This window comes from Fimicolochytrium jonesii (genome assembly GCF_025526975.1).
Source record: "Fimicolochytrium jonesii strain JEL569 chromosome Unknown EV422scaffold_39, whole genome shotgun sequence".
NCBI lineage: Eukaryota > Fungi > Chytridiomycota > Chytridiomycetes > Spizellomycetales > Powellomycetaceae > Fimicolochytrium > Fimicolochytrium jonesii.
In genome coordinates, this window is record NW_026515706.1 from 167,796 (window position 1) to 183,727 (window position 15,932).

Sequence of the window (15,932 nt, forward strand, 5' to 3'; positions counted from 1 at the left end):
GGGATGGACGCTGCGGCGATGATTGGAGTTGGAGTTGGAGTTGCTGGGACGGGGTTGGAGATGCTGCCCGCCGCCGCGGGAACCGTCCCAATCATACCCCAACATCACCAGCACCCTGCTATTCATTCACGCGAATGGTTCGGTACGTCATACCCCCCCATATTCCCCCATTTCATATCACACCCCACAAAAAACCTAATCACCCACCTATCCTTTTTTCCCCCAACAGAAAACGCCCTATCCTTAGCTCACACTTTCTACAACAAATCCGACTACACATCCGCCTACAACATCCTCTCCCAGTTACATGCATTCAACGCCACACATCTGCCCACACTGCTTTTGCTGGGGTGCACGTGTTATAGTCTGAATATGCACCAGCTGAGTCTTTACTATAATGAGTGTATATTGGGTATCGATCCGGGGTTTGCGGAGGCTTTTAGTAATTTGGGGACGACGTATCGGGTAAGTGGGAGAGATTGTCTGTCCGTCTGGGGTTTCGAGTTGAGGTGGTTTTTTTTTGGTGGGATTGGGATGAATGGAGAATGATTATGGAATGTGAAAATATGGGAACTAACTCCTAACTTTTCATATTAGGCAATGGCCCAATCCACCCACCCATCCCCCCGGCTCGCCCTCCCCTCCTCCTCCACCCTCTCCGCCGTCCCCTCCCCCTCCGACAACTTATCCCTCGCCGAACACTACTACAAAATCGCCATCTCCATCCGCCCCAAGTACTGGGACGCCACCATCAACCTCGCCGGCCTGCTGAGCGCCTCGGCACGATTCGACGAGGCTGTGATCGTCTACGCGAACTACGAACGCGCGATGGAGGAGGAGTATCCTCCCGACTTGCGGTTCGATGGGGATCTAACGGGGGTCGATGGGGGCGATGTGGAACGCGTGCGAGTGTTGAGTGAGATTGAGCGGAAGAGAGGGAAAGTCGCCGCAGTGAAGCAGAACCAGGGTGGGGATAGCGGGGGGTGGACGCCTGGACGAAGACGGGATCTGTACTACGCCAAGGCGAGTCTGATGTACTCCCTCAACAACATCGACGCGGCCAAATGGGAGTACATCAAGGGCCTCCTCGCCATCGGGTTGGCGTTGTACGACACCTTTGTACAAGCGGCCTCCGGGACGCTGCCGCAGCCGATGGTGACACCCCACCTGGCCCTGAGCGCCCTCCATCAGCAGATGATGTGTAAAGGGCTCAAAACCAATGTGGAGTTCAACGCCACCGCGAGTGGGATGCTGCAGACGCTGGCCAAGATCTACCAGGACCAGCAACAGGTCCCGCTGGCCGTCTCACTCTACTACGTCGCGCTCGGGATCCTCCCGAACGCCAACACGTGCAACAACATCGGGATCCTGCTCGCCAGCCAGCGGCTGAGCGAAGCGGTCACCTGGTACGAGTTTGGCCTCACGTTGGAGCAGGGCCACGTGCATCTCTTGACGAACCTCGGCAGCGCCCTGAAGGACCGCGGGATGGTCCAGGAGGGCATCAACTGCTACCTCCGCGCGATCACGATCCAGCCCGACTTCTTCATCGCGCTCGCCAACCTCGCCAACGTGTATAAAGACCTGAGCAGGGTCGAGGAGGCCATCGAGCTGTATCGCAGGGCGTTGGAGGTCAAGCCCGATTTTGTGGAGGCGTTCTGTAATTATGTGAACAGTCTGTTGTTTGTGTGTCAGTGGGAGGGGAGGGGGGAGAATTTGCGGAAAATCTGGGGGGTGGTGGAGGGGCAGTTGGGCGGGGAGGGGGAGGAGATGGGCCGACGGGCGGGGAAGCCGAGGACGGTGCCCACGGTCCTGCCGTTCCACACCTTCACGTACGCGGGCCTGACCGCCTGGCACGTCCGCGAGATATGTCGGCGGAACGGCGAACGGGTCCTGTGGAACGTCGGGGTGGGGGACTGGTTCCCCGGGTTCCCCGAGCGGCCCGGCCGGGCATTGCAGCGTCGCCCACGGCGCAGTCTGCCGACACACGAGCTGGACCGACTCCTGAGGTACCCGTACCCGTACCCGCTGCCCCCGCCACCGGCCCCGCACATCCACATCGGATACCTCTCCTCCGACTTCAACAACCACCCGCTCGCGCACCTCATGCAGTCCGTGTTCGGCCTCCACGACCGCACCCGCTTCAAGGTGTACTGCTACTCCCTGTCCCCCTCGGACGCATCCCCGTACCGCGCCAAGATCGAACGGGAGGCCGATGTGTTTCTGGACGTGGGCGGGTGGAGCGTGCAGCAGATTGTGGAACGCGTCGTCGCGGACGGCGTGCATGTGCTGTGCAACCTGAACGGGTACACGAAGGGCGGGCGGAACGAGGTGTTTGCGGCGAGGGCGGCGCCGGTGCAGATGCAGTTCATGGGCTTTGCCGGGACCATGGGGAGCGGGAGTGTGTGCGACCCGGTCGGGAACGGTGATGCCGGCGAGCGAGGGGAGACCGGGCAGCCCCGGAAAGCGGCCGATGTCATCACCCCACGACAGGAACTGGTCGACTCGTTGACCACCATGGACGCCGTCCCACACACCTGGCTCGACTACCTCCTCACCGACGAGATCGCCACCCCGCGCAAATTCGTGTGTGGCGAACCGATCGAGAGCGACGAGGTGCCCTGGTGGGAGGGTATCACCAAACGTGTCACCGACGACTCCACCACGTCGTCATCCACGACCGAAGAGGAGAGGACGTTAACACGGAAGAGCATGCAAACCCTCCCCGTCGACCGCGGCCCGGTCGTCAGGAGAGACGACAGGAACAGGGTGTACACGGAAGCGTGCGTGTACATGCCGTGGAGCTATTTTGTGAACGATCACCGGTGGGGGTTTAGGGAGGAGGGGGATGCGGTTGTGGAGGAGGTGTGTGCGGAGTTCACGGAGGGCACGATGGATGCTGGGGAGGATGGGGATCTGACGAGTGAGGAGCTGGGATTGTGGAGACAGGAACAGGTCCGACGCTTGAAGATGCGCAGGGAGATGTTTCCGTGGATGAGCGAGGATACGGTTGTGTATGCGAATTTCAACCAGCTCTATAAGGTCAGTTTTGGATATCAGAGGGTAATGGGAAGGGTGAAAGTACAGGGACTGAGGATTGGGGGGTTTTTTTTTGGGGGGTTTATAGCTCGACCCGGAGATTTATAAGACATGGCTCCGCATCCTCGACCGCGTCCCAAACGCCATCCTCTGGCTTCTCCGGTTCCCCCCGCCCGGCGAACAACACCTCCTCGCCCTCGCCCACAAACTCTACGGTCCCCACGTCGCCTCCCGCGTCGTCTTCACCGACGTTGCGCCGAAACATCTACATATCCACCGCGGCCGCATCGCCGACGTGTTCCTCGACACGCCGGAATGCAACGCGCATACCACTGCGGCGGATATCTTGTTTTCGGGGACACCGGTGGTGACGTACCCGCGGTATGATTTCAAGATGTGTTCGAGGGTGTGTGCGTCGGTGTCGTACGCGACCGGGAGCTGGACGCCCGGGGATATCAAAGGCATCAAAGGCGGCGTGTCGGCCCTTGAGGAAGCGCGCGCAGGCATCCTGCTTGAGGGCGTGGATCGGCTCAAGGACCCGATGTTGCTGGGCCACTGGATGGTCGTGAAGAGCTACGGGGAGTATGAGGACGTGGCGGTCAGACTGGGGAGGGAGATGAAATGGGAGTGGATGCCCGTGAGCAGCAGGGGCAGGCAGACGACGCAGCCGCCGGGCGTGTTGAACAGCCCGTTGTATGCGGGGTATAAGCCGCCGCCGCCGCCGAAACAACCGCAGTCGTATTTCCAGCCGGGGAGCACGTCGAGCAGAGGGCAGGGTGAACAGCAGCAGCGCACCCCGCCGCGGCAGATGTATTACACCCATGGACGCACGCCGTCCAGTTTCTCGCCGATGGTTATCTCCCCGCCGGCTGCTTCGGGCTACGATCCCTCTGCTACCATCACAAGCACCTACACCACCCCCACCACCGACCTTAACGCACACAACGGCTCCTCCCCAACCCCAACCAAAAACAACATGGCGACCATAGCCGCCAGCCCCTTCTACCCCACCCGCGACCCGCCGTACACGCACACCACCCACATCTTCACCCCCGTCAGCTCAACCCTCCCGACCCGTCTCCGCCGCCGCATCTTCCTCAACCGCGAGACGTGCCCGCTGTTCGACACCCCGCGATGGGTACGAGGCCTCGAGGACGCGTGCGTGCAGGCGTTGGACAAGTGGGAGCGGGATTTCAGGCGGGTGCAGGCGAGGAACCGCGAGGAGGTGAGGCGGGGTGGGTGGGTTGGCCCCCGGACGCCGTTTGATGTGGATGCGAGTACAGATGCGCGTGAGGACGAGGCCGAGGAAGGGGATGAGACGGAGGTGTATGACGCGACAGCCGAGACCGGGTACGGATCGGCCACCAGCGCGGTCGATGCCATGACCCTCAACACGGGGAAATGGAGACCCGCCCACTCAACACCAGCGGCGATAGCAGCAGCATCACCACACACGGAATCCCGCCGTCTCGTCGAGCCCGGGGGTATCGCGCCGCAACGGAGAGGCATGTGGAACGCGTCAAGGTGTTTGTGGGTGCGGGATGAGGAGTAGATAATCTTTTGCAAGATATCTTTGTAGCCCTTCCTTTTTTTTTTTGGTGGGTGTGGTTGGTGTATATAGATGGGAAAACCCCCTTTTGCGCATGGGAGCCTACCTACCACCCACGTGGCAGTCCCTCTTTTCCCGTGGACTTTGGGTGCGGTGTTTGTAGTTATGAAGGAATGGCATGGAGGTGTGCTTTTGAGTGGATCTTCTGAAGCTCTGGTTTACTCTGGTGGATATACCGTTTTTGAGTCGGCCGGTGGAGGTGCAAGGTGCATGGCTAAGGTCGCATCCGGATCTCCCGTCCAGGAACGGTTAGGGCGCAGACCACGCACAGATGATGAAATAGGTCAGATGATGAAATAGGTACAGAGCAAATCCGCAGACCGCCTCGTATGCAAATGAAAAAGAGACCAGATGGGTTCGGATGTAGAACATATGTATTCAAGGGAAAGGCCACACCTAAACTCGTCGTCAGCCAACTATGTATGATCTATAATCGTATCATCTACCGGCTTGTCCATTCGTTGAGGGGTTCGCTCAATTGCCCGGTTGCCCTTGAATAATACCTTCCTCGTCAGGGATGCAGCGGTTTCGTTGTGATCATGAGTCGTTCCCAAACACAGTGGCAAATTTTCCCAGTCGTCCAAAAGCTTGGTTTGCATCTGAGCTACAGGTACAGGTAGTTCCCATGTGGACTTTTTGAATTTTGCCTCAAATTGAACCTTGTTCTGACATCCGAGACGTTGGCCCCATTTGCCATATCATGAAGAGCCTCCTGACCTCGTCGCGCCGGAATCCTCCTTAAAGGGCAGTGATACGCACTGCGTAGGTTACCGCCGTTGGCGTCATCGATAAAAATCTCCGGTAATATTAGTCGACCGGTTTGGGTGTTCACACTGGCGAAATGCGTGTTCACAGAGGCGAAGTTGCTGTCCATTTTCCTCTCCACACGTTGCATATCCATCCTGAGGTCAGTGCTCTGCATGTCCCCTGGTGGAGATGTTCGGTGATTTGTCCATCTATGTCGATGTCGGGCGGGCGCAGTCTCGCAAAAAGGCATTCCAACGATGCCTGCCTGATAAACCCCGCTGTTGGCATTTATCCATGCGTTCTTTGACAGTGGCGTTGCGGCGGTCCTTTACCTCTTCAGTTCGAAAAATCTGTTTCTTTCACGTGTTCGGTTCGCAACTGTCAAACCCTCATCCTCCTCCTCCTCCATGTGATGCGGGGTGGGGCCATGCCCAAGTAAGGTATGTCGTCTGAACGAAATTTGGCGCACGAGGCTGCGAAAAGTATGTCAGACTTCTGTCCAGAAAGATGCATCCAAACAAGCGCAATATGCGGAATAAGAGCTAGGCAAGAACTCACCCAGAAGGTCTGCATTGGTCCAGTAACCCGGTGGGCAATGCCGTCTACGGTCCGTCTGCCGGCCTTGCCATGGCGGATGAAAGTGTCGGGAAGCATCTCAGGAGTGAGCTTGCTGAGAGTCTTCGCAATCGCCGGGGGAAGCATCTCAGGAGTGAGCTTGCTGAGAGTCTTCGCAATCGCCGTCTTGATCATGGTGGCGGCCGCGGCAGCGCTGGGTTCGCCTCTGCCTCTGCCAAGAGCAGGCGCGGCGTCCTTGGAGTTGTTGCTTGCACCAGACATAGTATGTACAAGATTTGTGGGTGTCAATACGTCTAGAGGGAGCTGAGTAGGGGGACTTGTACCCTAGAGTCTCCAAATGTCGTATTTCTGTTGAATGCCTTGACTGCGGTAATACGATGCGCACCATCGATGATACCGTATGCAGTCCCTCCCGCTGCCTTTTCGAAGAGTGTGACGATGGAGGTTGCGGTGTAACCTTGCTGTCCCATGGACGTTACGTACTGGTTGAGACGTTCTTGGTCGATGTCCCGGATGGCTACCCTAACCCCCCCCCCCTCCCCCCCCCCCCCCCCCCCCCCCCCCCCCGGTCTCACGGAGGGCGGCGAAGGAACCGCTGTTGGCGCTCGCGGGAAACGTCACAGTTCCGACAGTCCGTGCATATTCTCGCTGTCTCGCTTCCAAGTAATTTGAACATGAGTATGCTCACTTCCCTCCGCCGAGCCATTCGTTCCCGTTGCATCTGAGTGAGCTGGAAACCTCTGAATGTGTTCCAGTATCCCACTCAGTGGTACTCCCTCTGCAGGAATCGTCACGATACTCATCCTTGGGGGTGCCCCACGCTGCGCTATCGACCAACGGTCCCATGCCACGCCGGTTTATCTGACTTGGTCTGGACCAAGTCGTCACGATCAATGCGCAACATCTCCATCACACTGAGCGCTCAGTGTGACTCATACAAGGTTTACACGGCTGAAGGACCCGGCAATTCGGATATTCGACCGTGAGGGTTATTCCTCTCCGTCCATTCTGAGGAAGGCGAGCTCTTTATGTTCAATGTCGTCGGCGAGCCTCTATGATGTGCAAGTGGTCGATCTTTTTACAAAGGCAGGCACGGGTTTTCTCAATTTCTTCTACTTGGTCGTTGCATACGCGCTCTCTCAGTTCCTGCTTTTGTTTGGGGATGGCAGCCGGCGGATTTGTTCCTCTTCCCAACGGGCCATGAGCGAAGGACTGGTATCTGCGACGTGTCGTCGTCGAGGGAGAGAAGGTTTTCCAGCTTCAACACTGATTCAGGGAGTCGGTACTGCTCACACAGCCAGAGAGACGGAGCGAAGTTCGTCAGCGCGACTCTCTCTAGGAGAGAGTGCGTGAGTGGCTGGCTCGCGCCACAACACCCGGCCAGCGGTGGGTGATTGACATATGCGCGGCCAGGGTTTGCTTCCAGAGAGGGCTTGATTAGGCTCATGCTTGCTTCATTCGCAGACCACCATATACAAGATCGGGTCCCCATGTAAGCATTTCTACACTGACAGCGTAGTCACCGGTTCTGCGGTTGGAGTAGTTGACGACCGACACGAAGGATGCCCTGGTGAGGGGATAGATTGCCCTGATGTTGACTTTCTCGACCCCCTTCTCAGTTCCTGCACGCTGAAGTCTCCACAGTTGCTCCAGTTCTGCTGCTGGGGGTCTCTCCCTCGTGACGTTGAGAGTTGGGACATACGCCGGCGACAACTGTCCGGGAATCATGAGCGAATGGCTCCTATGCCGTGTGCCGACAGGGTCTAAGGCCAGGAACCTATATCCTACCTAGTCCGCCCCCAAACGTTTAGACACCTTTGGTTGCTGACTGTGTTGGCCGAACATTTGTCTTCCAGCTCGCCACATAGCCTCGTTTGCAGCAATCGTTCTCTGCCGCCACATCGAGTCATAAACAAACTGGTCGCCGGTTTTGGTCGCGGCCACTCTTCTTGGGTTTGGGACACTTTTCTTGGGTGTTTCTGCCGTCTGTCCCAATGCTTGTGGATCCATGTTGTGGAAAAGCCAGAGGATGAATTCTGCCGAGTCTTCCTCCGACATCGAACTGACTGACTCGCCACGGTATATGCGGTATGCCGCCGCCAAGGGTCCAAGGTCAACCGCACCTCTTTTTTCCAGAGTTCGAAGTGCAACACCAAGCTGTCGTCCAATCTCAGGGTTGGGTTCATCTCGCTTCATGATTAACGTCCTAGGAACCGTCATTGGTAAACAAACAGGAGAGAATATGAGCATTGAAGTCTGGACAGGAAATACGTTGCCAATCGAACTTACAGGTGTTCTATAACCAAGCCCTTCACCAGGGGCTTTAGCTTGCGTTAAGTCTGCGCCAAGGGATCTTGGACCAATCCAAAAAGGGTAACCAACGGGTTGGCCGATGTTGAGACCGTGCTCAATCAGGATTATCAACCTGAGGGCGTAGAACTGAGTCGAGACCGCGTACGTGTACTCCCCGTCTTCGCTTAGTCTTTGCAGGTGTGTTCTATCCACGGTAAAGGAGGGGATTTTGTCATTCTCAAACAAAGTCGGGAGTGCAGAGCGCATGCATTTATAGTCCCATTGTACTCTTCCCTCAGACTCTGGTGGGGCCACTTTCCTCAAGTGTTGAACGGCGTTATCTGAAGGGCGGGTGAATCCGAAGGGAGGGTTGCCTGCGCAGGTGAAAGGTTCTCGTGGGGCCTCGTACATCAATTCACCATCCATTTGGACCCATTGCAGTTTGTTTGGGCTATCCGGAATCCTCTCTCCTTCAGTGCAGGTCATAGTGGGCCAACCAGTCGCGCTGTGGTTGTCGAAACGCGCTGGCTATGTGTGCCTCGGGCCTGACACGGGCAGGCGTTGTTGTGATTTCCAAGATCGTGTCTCCACACCAGCGCTGGCAGCAAGATGTTGTACAGCGCCAACACATGCTCCATATAGAGGGGGGCATACGCTCCATGCAGAGCATATGCTGGAGAAGTAGCATCAAGCCTCACAGCGTATTGTTGAAGGTCGAGCTCAAGAATGTCGAGCTCGAAAATATCCAGCATATGTTTGCCTCAGGCCTGACACGAGCATTGTCGTAGTTTCCCAGGCATGTCGTGCTTGGACAATCGCTGGCAGGGGATGTTGTACAGCGCCAACACATGCTCCATATAGAGCACATGCTCCATGTAGAGCATATGTTGATGAAGTAGCATCCCGCTGCACAACGTATGATCGACCTCCTCCGAGCGCAGGGAGGGCGGACGCTCGTTGGTTTGTGCAGCATGTATTTGCTGGGACTGCCCAGTTCGAGTGCAGGCAAGAGTGAGGCTTTGATAGAAATAGTAGGACTGTCGGCGACCAGTATGACTGAACCTGGTTCCTCATCGAACGCAAAAGCCGGGTCAAGCTGGCTCCGCCGTCATCGTGTCCAGGCGGAAACTCTCCCCAGTAAGGATGTCCTGAATAGGCCCGTCAAAGATCATGTGAACGGCAATTCCTCAAAACAGGTACCACCAGCGTTCGGTATGCCGAATCTCTTGAGAATGCCAGAGCTGGGCCTCGTTTCAACCCTGCCCCCGCGGCCTCCCCTTGAACTTGTTGTCGTTGTTCCACGGCTTCCTCTGGCGGGCCCGCGAGAACCAGTCCTACGGCTACCGGGAGGGGCATTGAAGCCTTGTGGACTGGGCATCAACGGAGCTGGCATGAATCTCTGATCTTCAAAGCTCAGCCGCTCGTCGAAGCCGGTGTCGGTGACACCTCTCGAGTGGAATCATCCCAGGCAAAAAATCCCCCATGCTGGACATTGATAAGATTGTCGACACAAGATTGACAACCACAAGAGTGCTGCCGTCAGTCACCGTCAGGGTACCGGGGATCGCCTAAGCGATGCGAATGGGAGATTAGTTGAAAGGCACGCAGCCAGAGCAATGGCGTCTTGTCCGTCTTAAAATACCTGGTAAATCGTACTCTTGATCAAGAATTGATTCCAACGCTCAGCGTAGTCCATATTCGCTAATGTCGAAGGGTTGTTTCTGATGAATGTAGATACGTTGTTGAAGTGGGCTACCACCTGCGGGGTGTAGGTGGTTTGTGGGAAATCCTCGAAAAGGAACTGTGTCCCCGTCGGTCTCCCAATCATAGCCGTTGCCGCGAAGGTCTGTCCAAACGACGTGTTCAGTCCTTGGAAAAGCTGCCGGTGTGCAATGCTTGGCGCGTAAGAGGCAAAGAATCCCCCATGCTGGACGTTGACAAGATTGTCGTATCCGAACAACGAGATCAAAGTTCTTTCCACAAATCCACCGTCGGACGGATCGGTAGTGCTTTGTGCGGGAATTCGAACGCTTGTGAACTCATACACTGCCCACTGAGGGTTGTTGTCACGCTCATCATCGGCTGCGAGCTCCTGCAGACAAAGCCCCACTTTTGGAAAGAGCGCCGCCGTGGTGGCCAAGTCTTGGTGAAGGCGAACCGCAGGGGTGGACGTTGGGGTCTCAAACATCCCAACATAGCGCAAAAAATGCACGATTGCTTTGCCCCGGAGGCGTGCGGATTTCACCATTTCGATCATCTTGTCGACAAAGACTTCGTGGTGAAAGCTGTTGAACAGTTGCAGCAAAGGTATGTCCAAACGACGTGTTCAGCCCTTGGAAAAGCTGCCGGTCTGCAATGGGCTGTTCCAGTAGTCAAAAAATCCGATCCCCAGCTCAAACACAGCATGTCGCGGGCTGAAGCGCCGGATCCGCCAATGAGCGAACGGTAAAACGCCATGACGGGACTTGTGCGTAATCCGGCCCATTAAGTACTTCGGCCAGTGCTTTCTTCTCAAAATAGTCGCAGCATGATGACGTTGGGTTGGTCGTCAACTCGCCAGACTCGTGTGTAACCATAAGTTGGCGCATCAGGCTCCCGGCCTGGATTGCACAAGAGGCAAATCTGGCGGTTGTTTTCGTCGCCGGGAACGATGGCAGCCAAGTCTTGCAGCGCCTCGTCCCAGTTGATGCAATTGCCCGGTAGTATAAACTCGTATATGTATTCCGGGTCGGGGTCCGCGAACTCAGGATTCTGCGGGCACTGCACCGTTGTCATCATTGACCGGGCTGGTCCCTCCACTTTTCGTCTTTGACTCCGTCCCCACCGCCCCCAGTACCCTCCCCGGTGGATGCGCTCATGGTTGAAGGTTGATGCGGTGATGCGGTTTCAAGCACTTAGGGAGAGACCGAGTAAAGGGTAAGCAGAGGATTCTCGGCAGGTCTCAGCAGAAGATTCTCAAGCGGCTGATAGCGGGCGTGGCTTACCGTGCTGCGATACCGTTGGTGATGTCTTGACACCGGTGGAGATGCATCCACCATAGCATTGATGTGCCGGTCGGCACATGATGAGATAAATGGGCGACCGACGAATGCGAGGAATCGTAACTGGCAGACCGGCAAGCTGCCAACGGTGAGATCCCCGTCGATAAGCGCAGCGTCCATCCAAGATGTAGGTTGTAGGCAGCGAATTGCAGAAAGTCATGGCCATCCTTCAAGGTATTCGTCGAACGTGGCCGGCTCATTGGTCCCCTGACCTCATCATCTCGCCCATTGAGGGGAAAGTCAGAAAACATCGAAGCGTAATGCACACGCCACTTTGGCTGACGCCGAGTGGCCAACCAGGGGGCCTGTCTGTCTTGTCTTCTCCATGTCGCCCCTGCTCGCCCGTCAGACAAAAAGCGACCGCCCGGTGTACGCCTTCCTTTGCCTCTTGCGGGGTCTTTCTTCAACAGGGTCATCCTCGGCTCACTGCTTGCCTGATGCCAGATATAGAAGGGAGTACTACGGAGTACTCCGGCTGAGTAGGCGTATTCTGGGATAGGTTGGGCTTTCATGGTGTAAAGGCGCTTGCGCTCGATCCTCGCTTTCTTCTTCTCCAAGTGCACTCCAAGTACATTCATAGCGGCCTGATTGTAACGATGACGCTGCAGAAGATTGTTCACAACGTGCATTCCACACAAGAGCTTGTGTTGGTGCTCATGGTATATACCATCATGCAACGTCATCCGCACACCGTCCACCGTTGTGTACACCTTCTTTTGCCTCTTGCGTTCCATCTGCTCACTGGTTGTCAACGCGAAGTCCTCCCTCCACCTGTGGTTCTCGTGATCGTAGGGTGCCACATACAAGCCTGCCCTTTTGTCAAGAGCGGGTAGTCGTGGAAGGCTGCCCAGCAAGACGGACAACGAACTTGGTTGTTACGTCTGACTAATGCTACGGAACAACCATTGCATACGTGATGCCGGCTACAAGAGCTATCTCTACGGCACGAAATGAATGTGCCGCATACGCAACAAACACGGTTGCGTCGTCCCGGATCGAAGTATCTTGGCCAACGGGCCCTAAGAGTAATGGTTAATATCCGTTTCCGATATGATTACTCTCATTACACTTACCGACAAACACCACAACGTGGCTGCCCGTACGCACGGAAGGTGACCATCTCAAGAATGATACAGGTTCGACAGAACCGGTGTCCGCAAGGACCACAGTGATCGGCGATGTTCACCAAACACACAGGACACATGCTGGGAGGCATTGTTGTGCTGGGTTGCCGTAGTAGGGTGAAGTGTATGAGAAAGAGACTGTGAAACCAACCGACATTTGGACAGCTCGAGTCGGGGGAGTGTTGTGCGAAGACGCGAGGTAATAATAACCAATAAGAGTATGGTTCTACCCTTCATCGGCTACTTCCAGTAAAACGTTCGTTTGGTCGCGGTGATGCGGCCTGCGCGTTCTCCGGTAGGTCTTCTAGGCAACTTGGGCAGACGAAGTCGCATTGCTTGAAGTAATCGTCCAAGACTTCCCTGTCTTGTTCGGGGCGGAGTCTTTCTTCGACAGAGTCATCCTCGGCTCGCTGCTTGCCCTTGTCCTTGCCCTTTTGCTTATCTCTGCGCTTGCGCTTGCGCTCGCTCCTCTCTTTCTTCTTCTCTTTCTTCTTTCCCTTCTCCTTCTCCTTTTTCTTCTCCTTGCGTCGCCTTTGCCTTTGGAGGTACGTCTCAATGGGTGGTTCGGCAGGAAGATTGGCGGGGACTGGCAGGTTACCAGTCTCAGCGGGGGGAAGACCAGTGAAGGGCAAGTAAGCATTTCCAGGAACTAATTTCTGGTAGAGACAGATGTTGTAGGCGATCTTGCGAGCCATGGCCTTGGCTCTGTCACGACTGACGTTGCTGGTGATGACGATACGGTAACCCGGGAGGCATTAGCAGGTGACCATGAGGCTACACAGACTTGGCAAACCCTTAGTAATGCTGTTGCGGCACTCAGAACTGCGACAGCCCTTCTGATAAGTCTTGGCCGCGTTTACCAGGGTCTTCAAAGCCCTCGCTTCGTTCTTCGGCCACTCCTGGTGGTGCACCGATAGTCGTGTCCTTCCTGAGGTCGGCTTTGAAGATTCGGATAAGGTCTGTGACCCGAATAGCTTCTTGAGTAGGGTCGAGACGTTCACGATCTTCCCATTGATGTCGACCCGATAGTTGAACGCCTTCTTCTGCTTTCTCAACTGCTGCTCCACCTTCTGCTCCTTCAGGTACCTCTTCCGTTGGTTGGCGGTCATTTCGCCGCCCAGAAACCGCGCCAAACGCATCTTATTATGTGCCGTGAAAAATAACTTGAGTTCGATCGTATTGCGTAAGTTACGAGGGTAGAACTCAGCGACATGATGACGAGGTCCTGGTCCTCAACTCTCAGCTCCTCCACAAAGCCGGTGCCTAGTTCTTGCGGAATAAGAGAGTTGTTCGCGGTTGTCCAAAAGGCAGGTTGGAAAGCTGTCCAAGTAGTCGGAGCGGATTGCCAGTTTCCATCATCTTTGACCTCGACTACGTAATGCGGCAGGCGGCCATATCTGGAGCTGGGGGACCTTCCAGTACCGACGCCCGACGACCCACCGGAGTCCAGCTTCTGCTCTACAGCCGCCACTCTCGGGACGAGAGCCTCCGACGACCCAACAGAGCCCAGAATCTGCTCTACAGCCGTCCACGAACCACGGCTTCCCTTGCAGTCAGCCAGCTGAGCACCGAGGTCCTTGATTTTACGTTTCCGCTCCTTCACCTCCTCTTTCAAGGAATCTTTCTGACCAATCAACTGGTTAGCAACATAGACATAGTTGAACTCTTCTACTATGTGCTCTCGCAGTTCCTGATCTGTTCGAGATCGTTCGAGAGCCCTACGCTCCATCATTCTCGGGGCGAGAGCCCCAGCGGAGTCGACGGATCCCACGCCACGACTATAGACTTTCGTTTGGAAGCTTCTTGCCAGAGAGGTTGGGATTGGGGGTACCAACGCCGAGTACCCGCTCATTCGGTCCACTTAGACGAGCACAAAGGCGAAGGTGCCGATGGGCGTCCTCTTGTCCCCTTCACGCCCATCGGCACCTTCGTCTTTGTGCTCGTCCATGGCGGGGCTGAGCACGTCCATTGCCGTGCTGTGAACAGAACCGTCATGCGCTTCCTGGTCGCGGCTATCGGCACCTTCGTCTTCGTGCTCCATTGCGGTGCTGTGAACAGGACCGTCTTGCGCGTCCTTTTGGCGCCCATCGGCACCTTCGTCTTTGCGCTCGTCCATGGCGGGGCTGTGCTCGTCCATTGCCGTGCTGTGAACAGAACCGTCTTGCGCTTCACGTCGGCATCTTCGTCTTCGTGCGGCCGATGTCGGGGTGGTGGGACCGGCAGAGGCTGCAACAAGGGCCCCGGCCTGGGGAATCGCCCCAACGGTGGACCTCTCCGGGGTGGAAGGAAACGACACATGGCGCACGGGGCGGGACTCGAGAGTGGGAGTTTGTTCGCGGACAAGAATCGGCTCGGTGGGTGGGGTAATCCCGACGAGGATTGCAGCGGCGTTACGCTCCGGACTCGGGGCCTCCGACGGCACTGCGGTTGCGGGGGGTGAGACCAACGTCTCCATTGTGGTGCTGTGAACAAAACGGGTTCGCATCCCGTTCCTTCCTCTCGGCCGCGTCTCTCCGGCGCTTCGCTTCCGCCACTTTTTCCTTCGATGTTCCACCTTTGGGCTTCCCAAGTGCATTCGCGTGACAGCTCTCGAAATTTACCCAATGCTGGACGGCCCGTGCAATCGGAAGCGGAGACTGATTGAACAGCAAAGACTGATTCAACCCGTCACCGATCGGGACGGTCTTGCGCAAGGGGGGTCTTCACCTGGTCCGGGTCTCCGGATAGGATATTCATCGTAACACCCGGAATCATATCGTGCAGGACAGCAGCAATGGGCTCAAGCTCAAGCCCAAGCTCGTCTTGGATAATGGACGGTACAAGACGCCGGCGGCGACAAAATCCTTACTCCAGATCTGTAGGGCAGCGTTCGTGCCGACGAAGATATCTCCGCTCAAAAGCAGCGCCGCGCGTGCTCTGCGAAAACCATACTTCCAACATGCGCGTTCCCGGTAAAAGAGCTCTTCGCCAGCGACGACGCGTTCGTGTAGAAGCTTCCATTCCGCAGGGAGGATCTTGTTGTCTTCGTGTTCCAATTTTCCGCCCTTCCTCTTGGGCCCGACTTGGGGCCAATCCTGGTGGTTGGCGATCAAGTCATCAACGACTCTAAAGATGTTTGTCTCCAGGTCGAATGTAGGGTAAAGATCGGCGTCCCAGAACGTTCGGCCACGCTTCGCTACCGGCAGAACACAACACGAGACCCTCCGGCAGTCCTTTCGAGTAAGACTCCTCTTGTCCCACGACCGTACGATTGCCGGAGGGTCTCCGCTTCGACCAGAGATAACGCTTCTTCGATAAACTCGGGCAATGTGATTGGAATTGGAGCGTCGGAAAAGATCGAGTGTTCCGCGCAAAACGTCGTGAACAGATGCATTGCCTGAAGCGGGCATGCGAAGCTGATTGGGAAGGGGGCAGATTGGCACCCTTCTTGCCGTCTCCTCCATTACGGGGCTTGTTGAGGCCCTTTCCCGATCGAGAACCTTTGCCGCCGTCGCCAGCATCATTTCC

The 15,932-nt window shown here is 56.3% G+C and overlaps 5 protein-coding genes across 5 annotated transcripts; 2 read left to right on the top strand and 3 right to left on the bottom strand.

The window, feature by feature from the left end:
• Nucleotides 1-228: 228 nt before the first annotated feature.
• Nucleotides 229-1,707, top strand: EV422DRAFT_483160 (uncharacterized protein; the record flags this gene model as incomplete). The annotated part of the gene is made up of 2 exons (XM_053067334.1): nt 229-509; nt 978-1,707. Coding segments are annotated over 2 exons (1,011 nt in total), but the record flags the coding sequence as incomplete, so codon positions are not given.
• A 55-nt stretch (nt 1,708-1,762) lies between these two features.
• Nucleotides 1,763-4,991, top strand: EV422DRAFT_546634 (glycosyl transferase family 41-domain-containing protein). The gene is made up of 2 exons (XM_053071554.1): nt 1,763-3,039; nt 3,125-4,991. The coding sequence occupies exons 1-2, from the start codon at nt 1,768-1,770 to the stop codon at nt 4,586-4,588; spliced, it is 2,736 nt and encodes a 911-aa protein (XP_052921204.1). The 5' UTR covers nt 1,763-1,767; the 3' UTR covers nt 4,589-4,991.
• A 2,619-nt stretch (nt 4,992-7,610) lies between these two features.
• Nucleotides 7,611-9,135, bottom strand: EV422DRAFT_299505 (uncharacterized protein). Its single transcript, XM_053066075.1, has one exon. It carries the CDS (start codon nt 8,744-8,746, stop codon nt 7,757-7,759), a length of 990 nt encoding a protein of 329 aa, XP_052921205.1. The 5' UTR covers nt 8,747-9,135; the 3' UTR covers nt 7,611-7,756.
• A 758-nt stretch (nt 9,136-9,893) lies between these two features.
• On the bottom strand, nt 9,894-11,187 carry EV422DRAFT_608677 (uncharacterized protein; the record flags this gene model as incomplete). Its single annotated transcript, XM_053073837.1, has 2 exons — nt 10,872-11,187; nt 9,894-10,545 (listed from the first exon to the last, which is right to left on the bottom strand). Exons 1-2 carry the CDS (start codon nt 11,036-11,038, stop codon nt 9,894-9,896), a joined length of 819 nt encoding a protein of 272 aa, XP_052921206.1. The 5' UTR covers nt 11,039-11,187.
• A 1,471-nt stretch (nt 11,188-12,658) lies between these two features.
• Nucleotides 12,659-14,880, bottom strand: EV422DRAFT_509968 (uncharacterized protein; the record flags this gene model as incomplete). The annotated part of the gene is made up of 4 exons (XM_053068889.1): nt 12,659-13,128; nt 13,249-13,513; nt 13,645-14,120; nt 14,352-14,880. The coding sequence occupies 4 exons, from the start codon at nt 14,878-14,880 to the stop codon at nt 12,659-12,661; spliced, it is 1,740 nt and encodes a 579-aa protein (XP_052921207.1).
• Nucleotides 14,881-15,932: the final 1,052 nt, after the last annotated feature.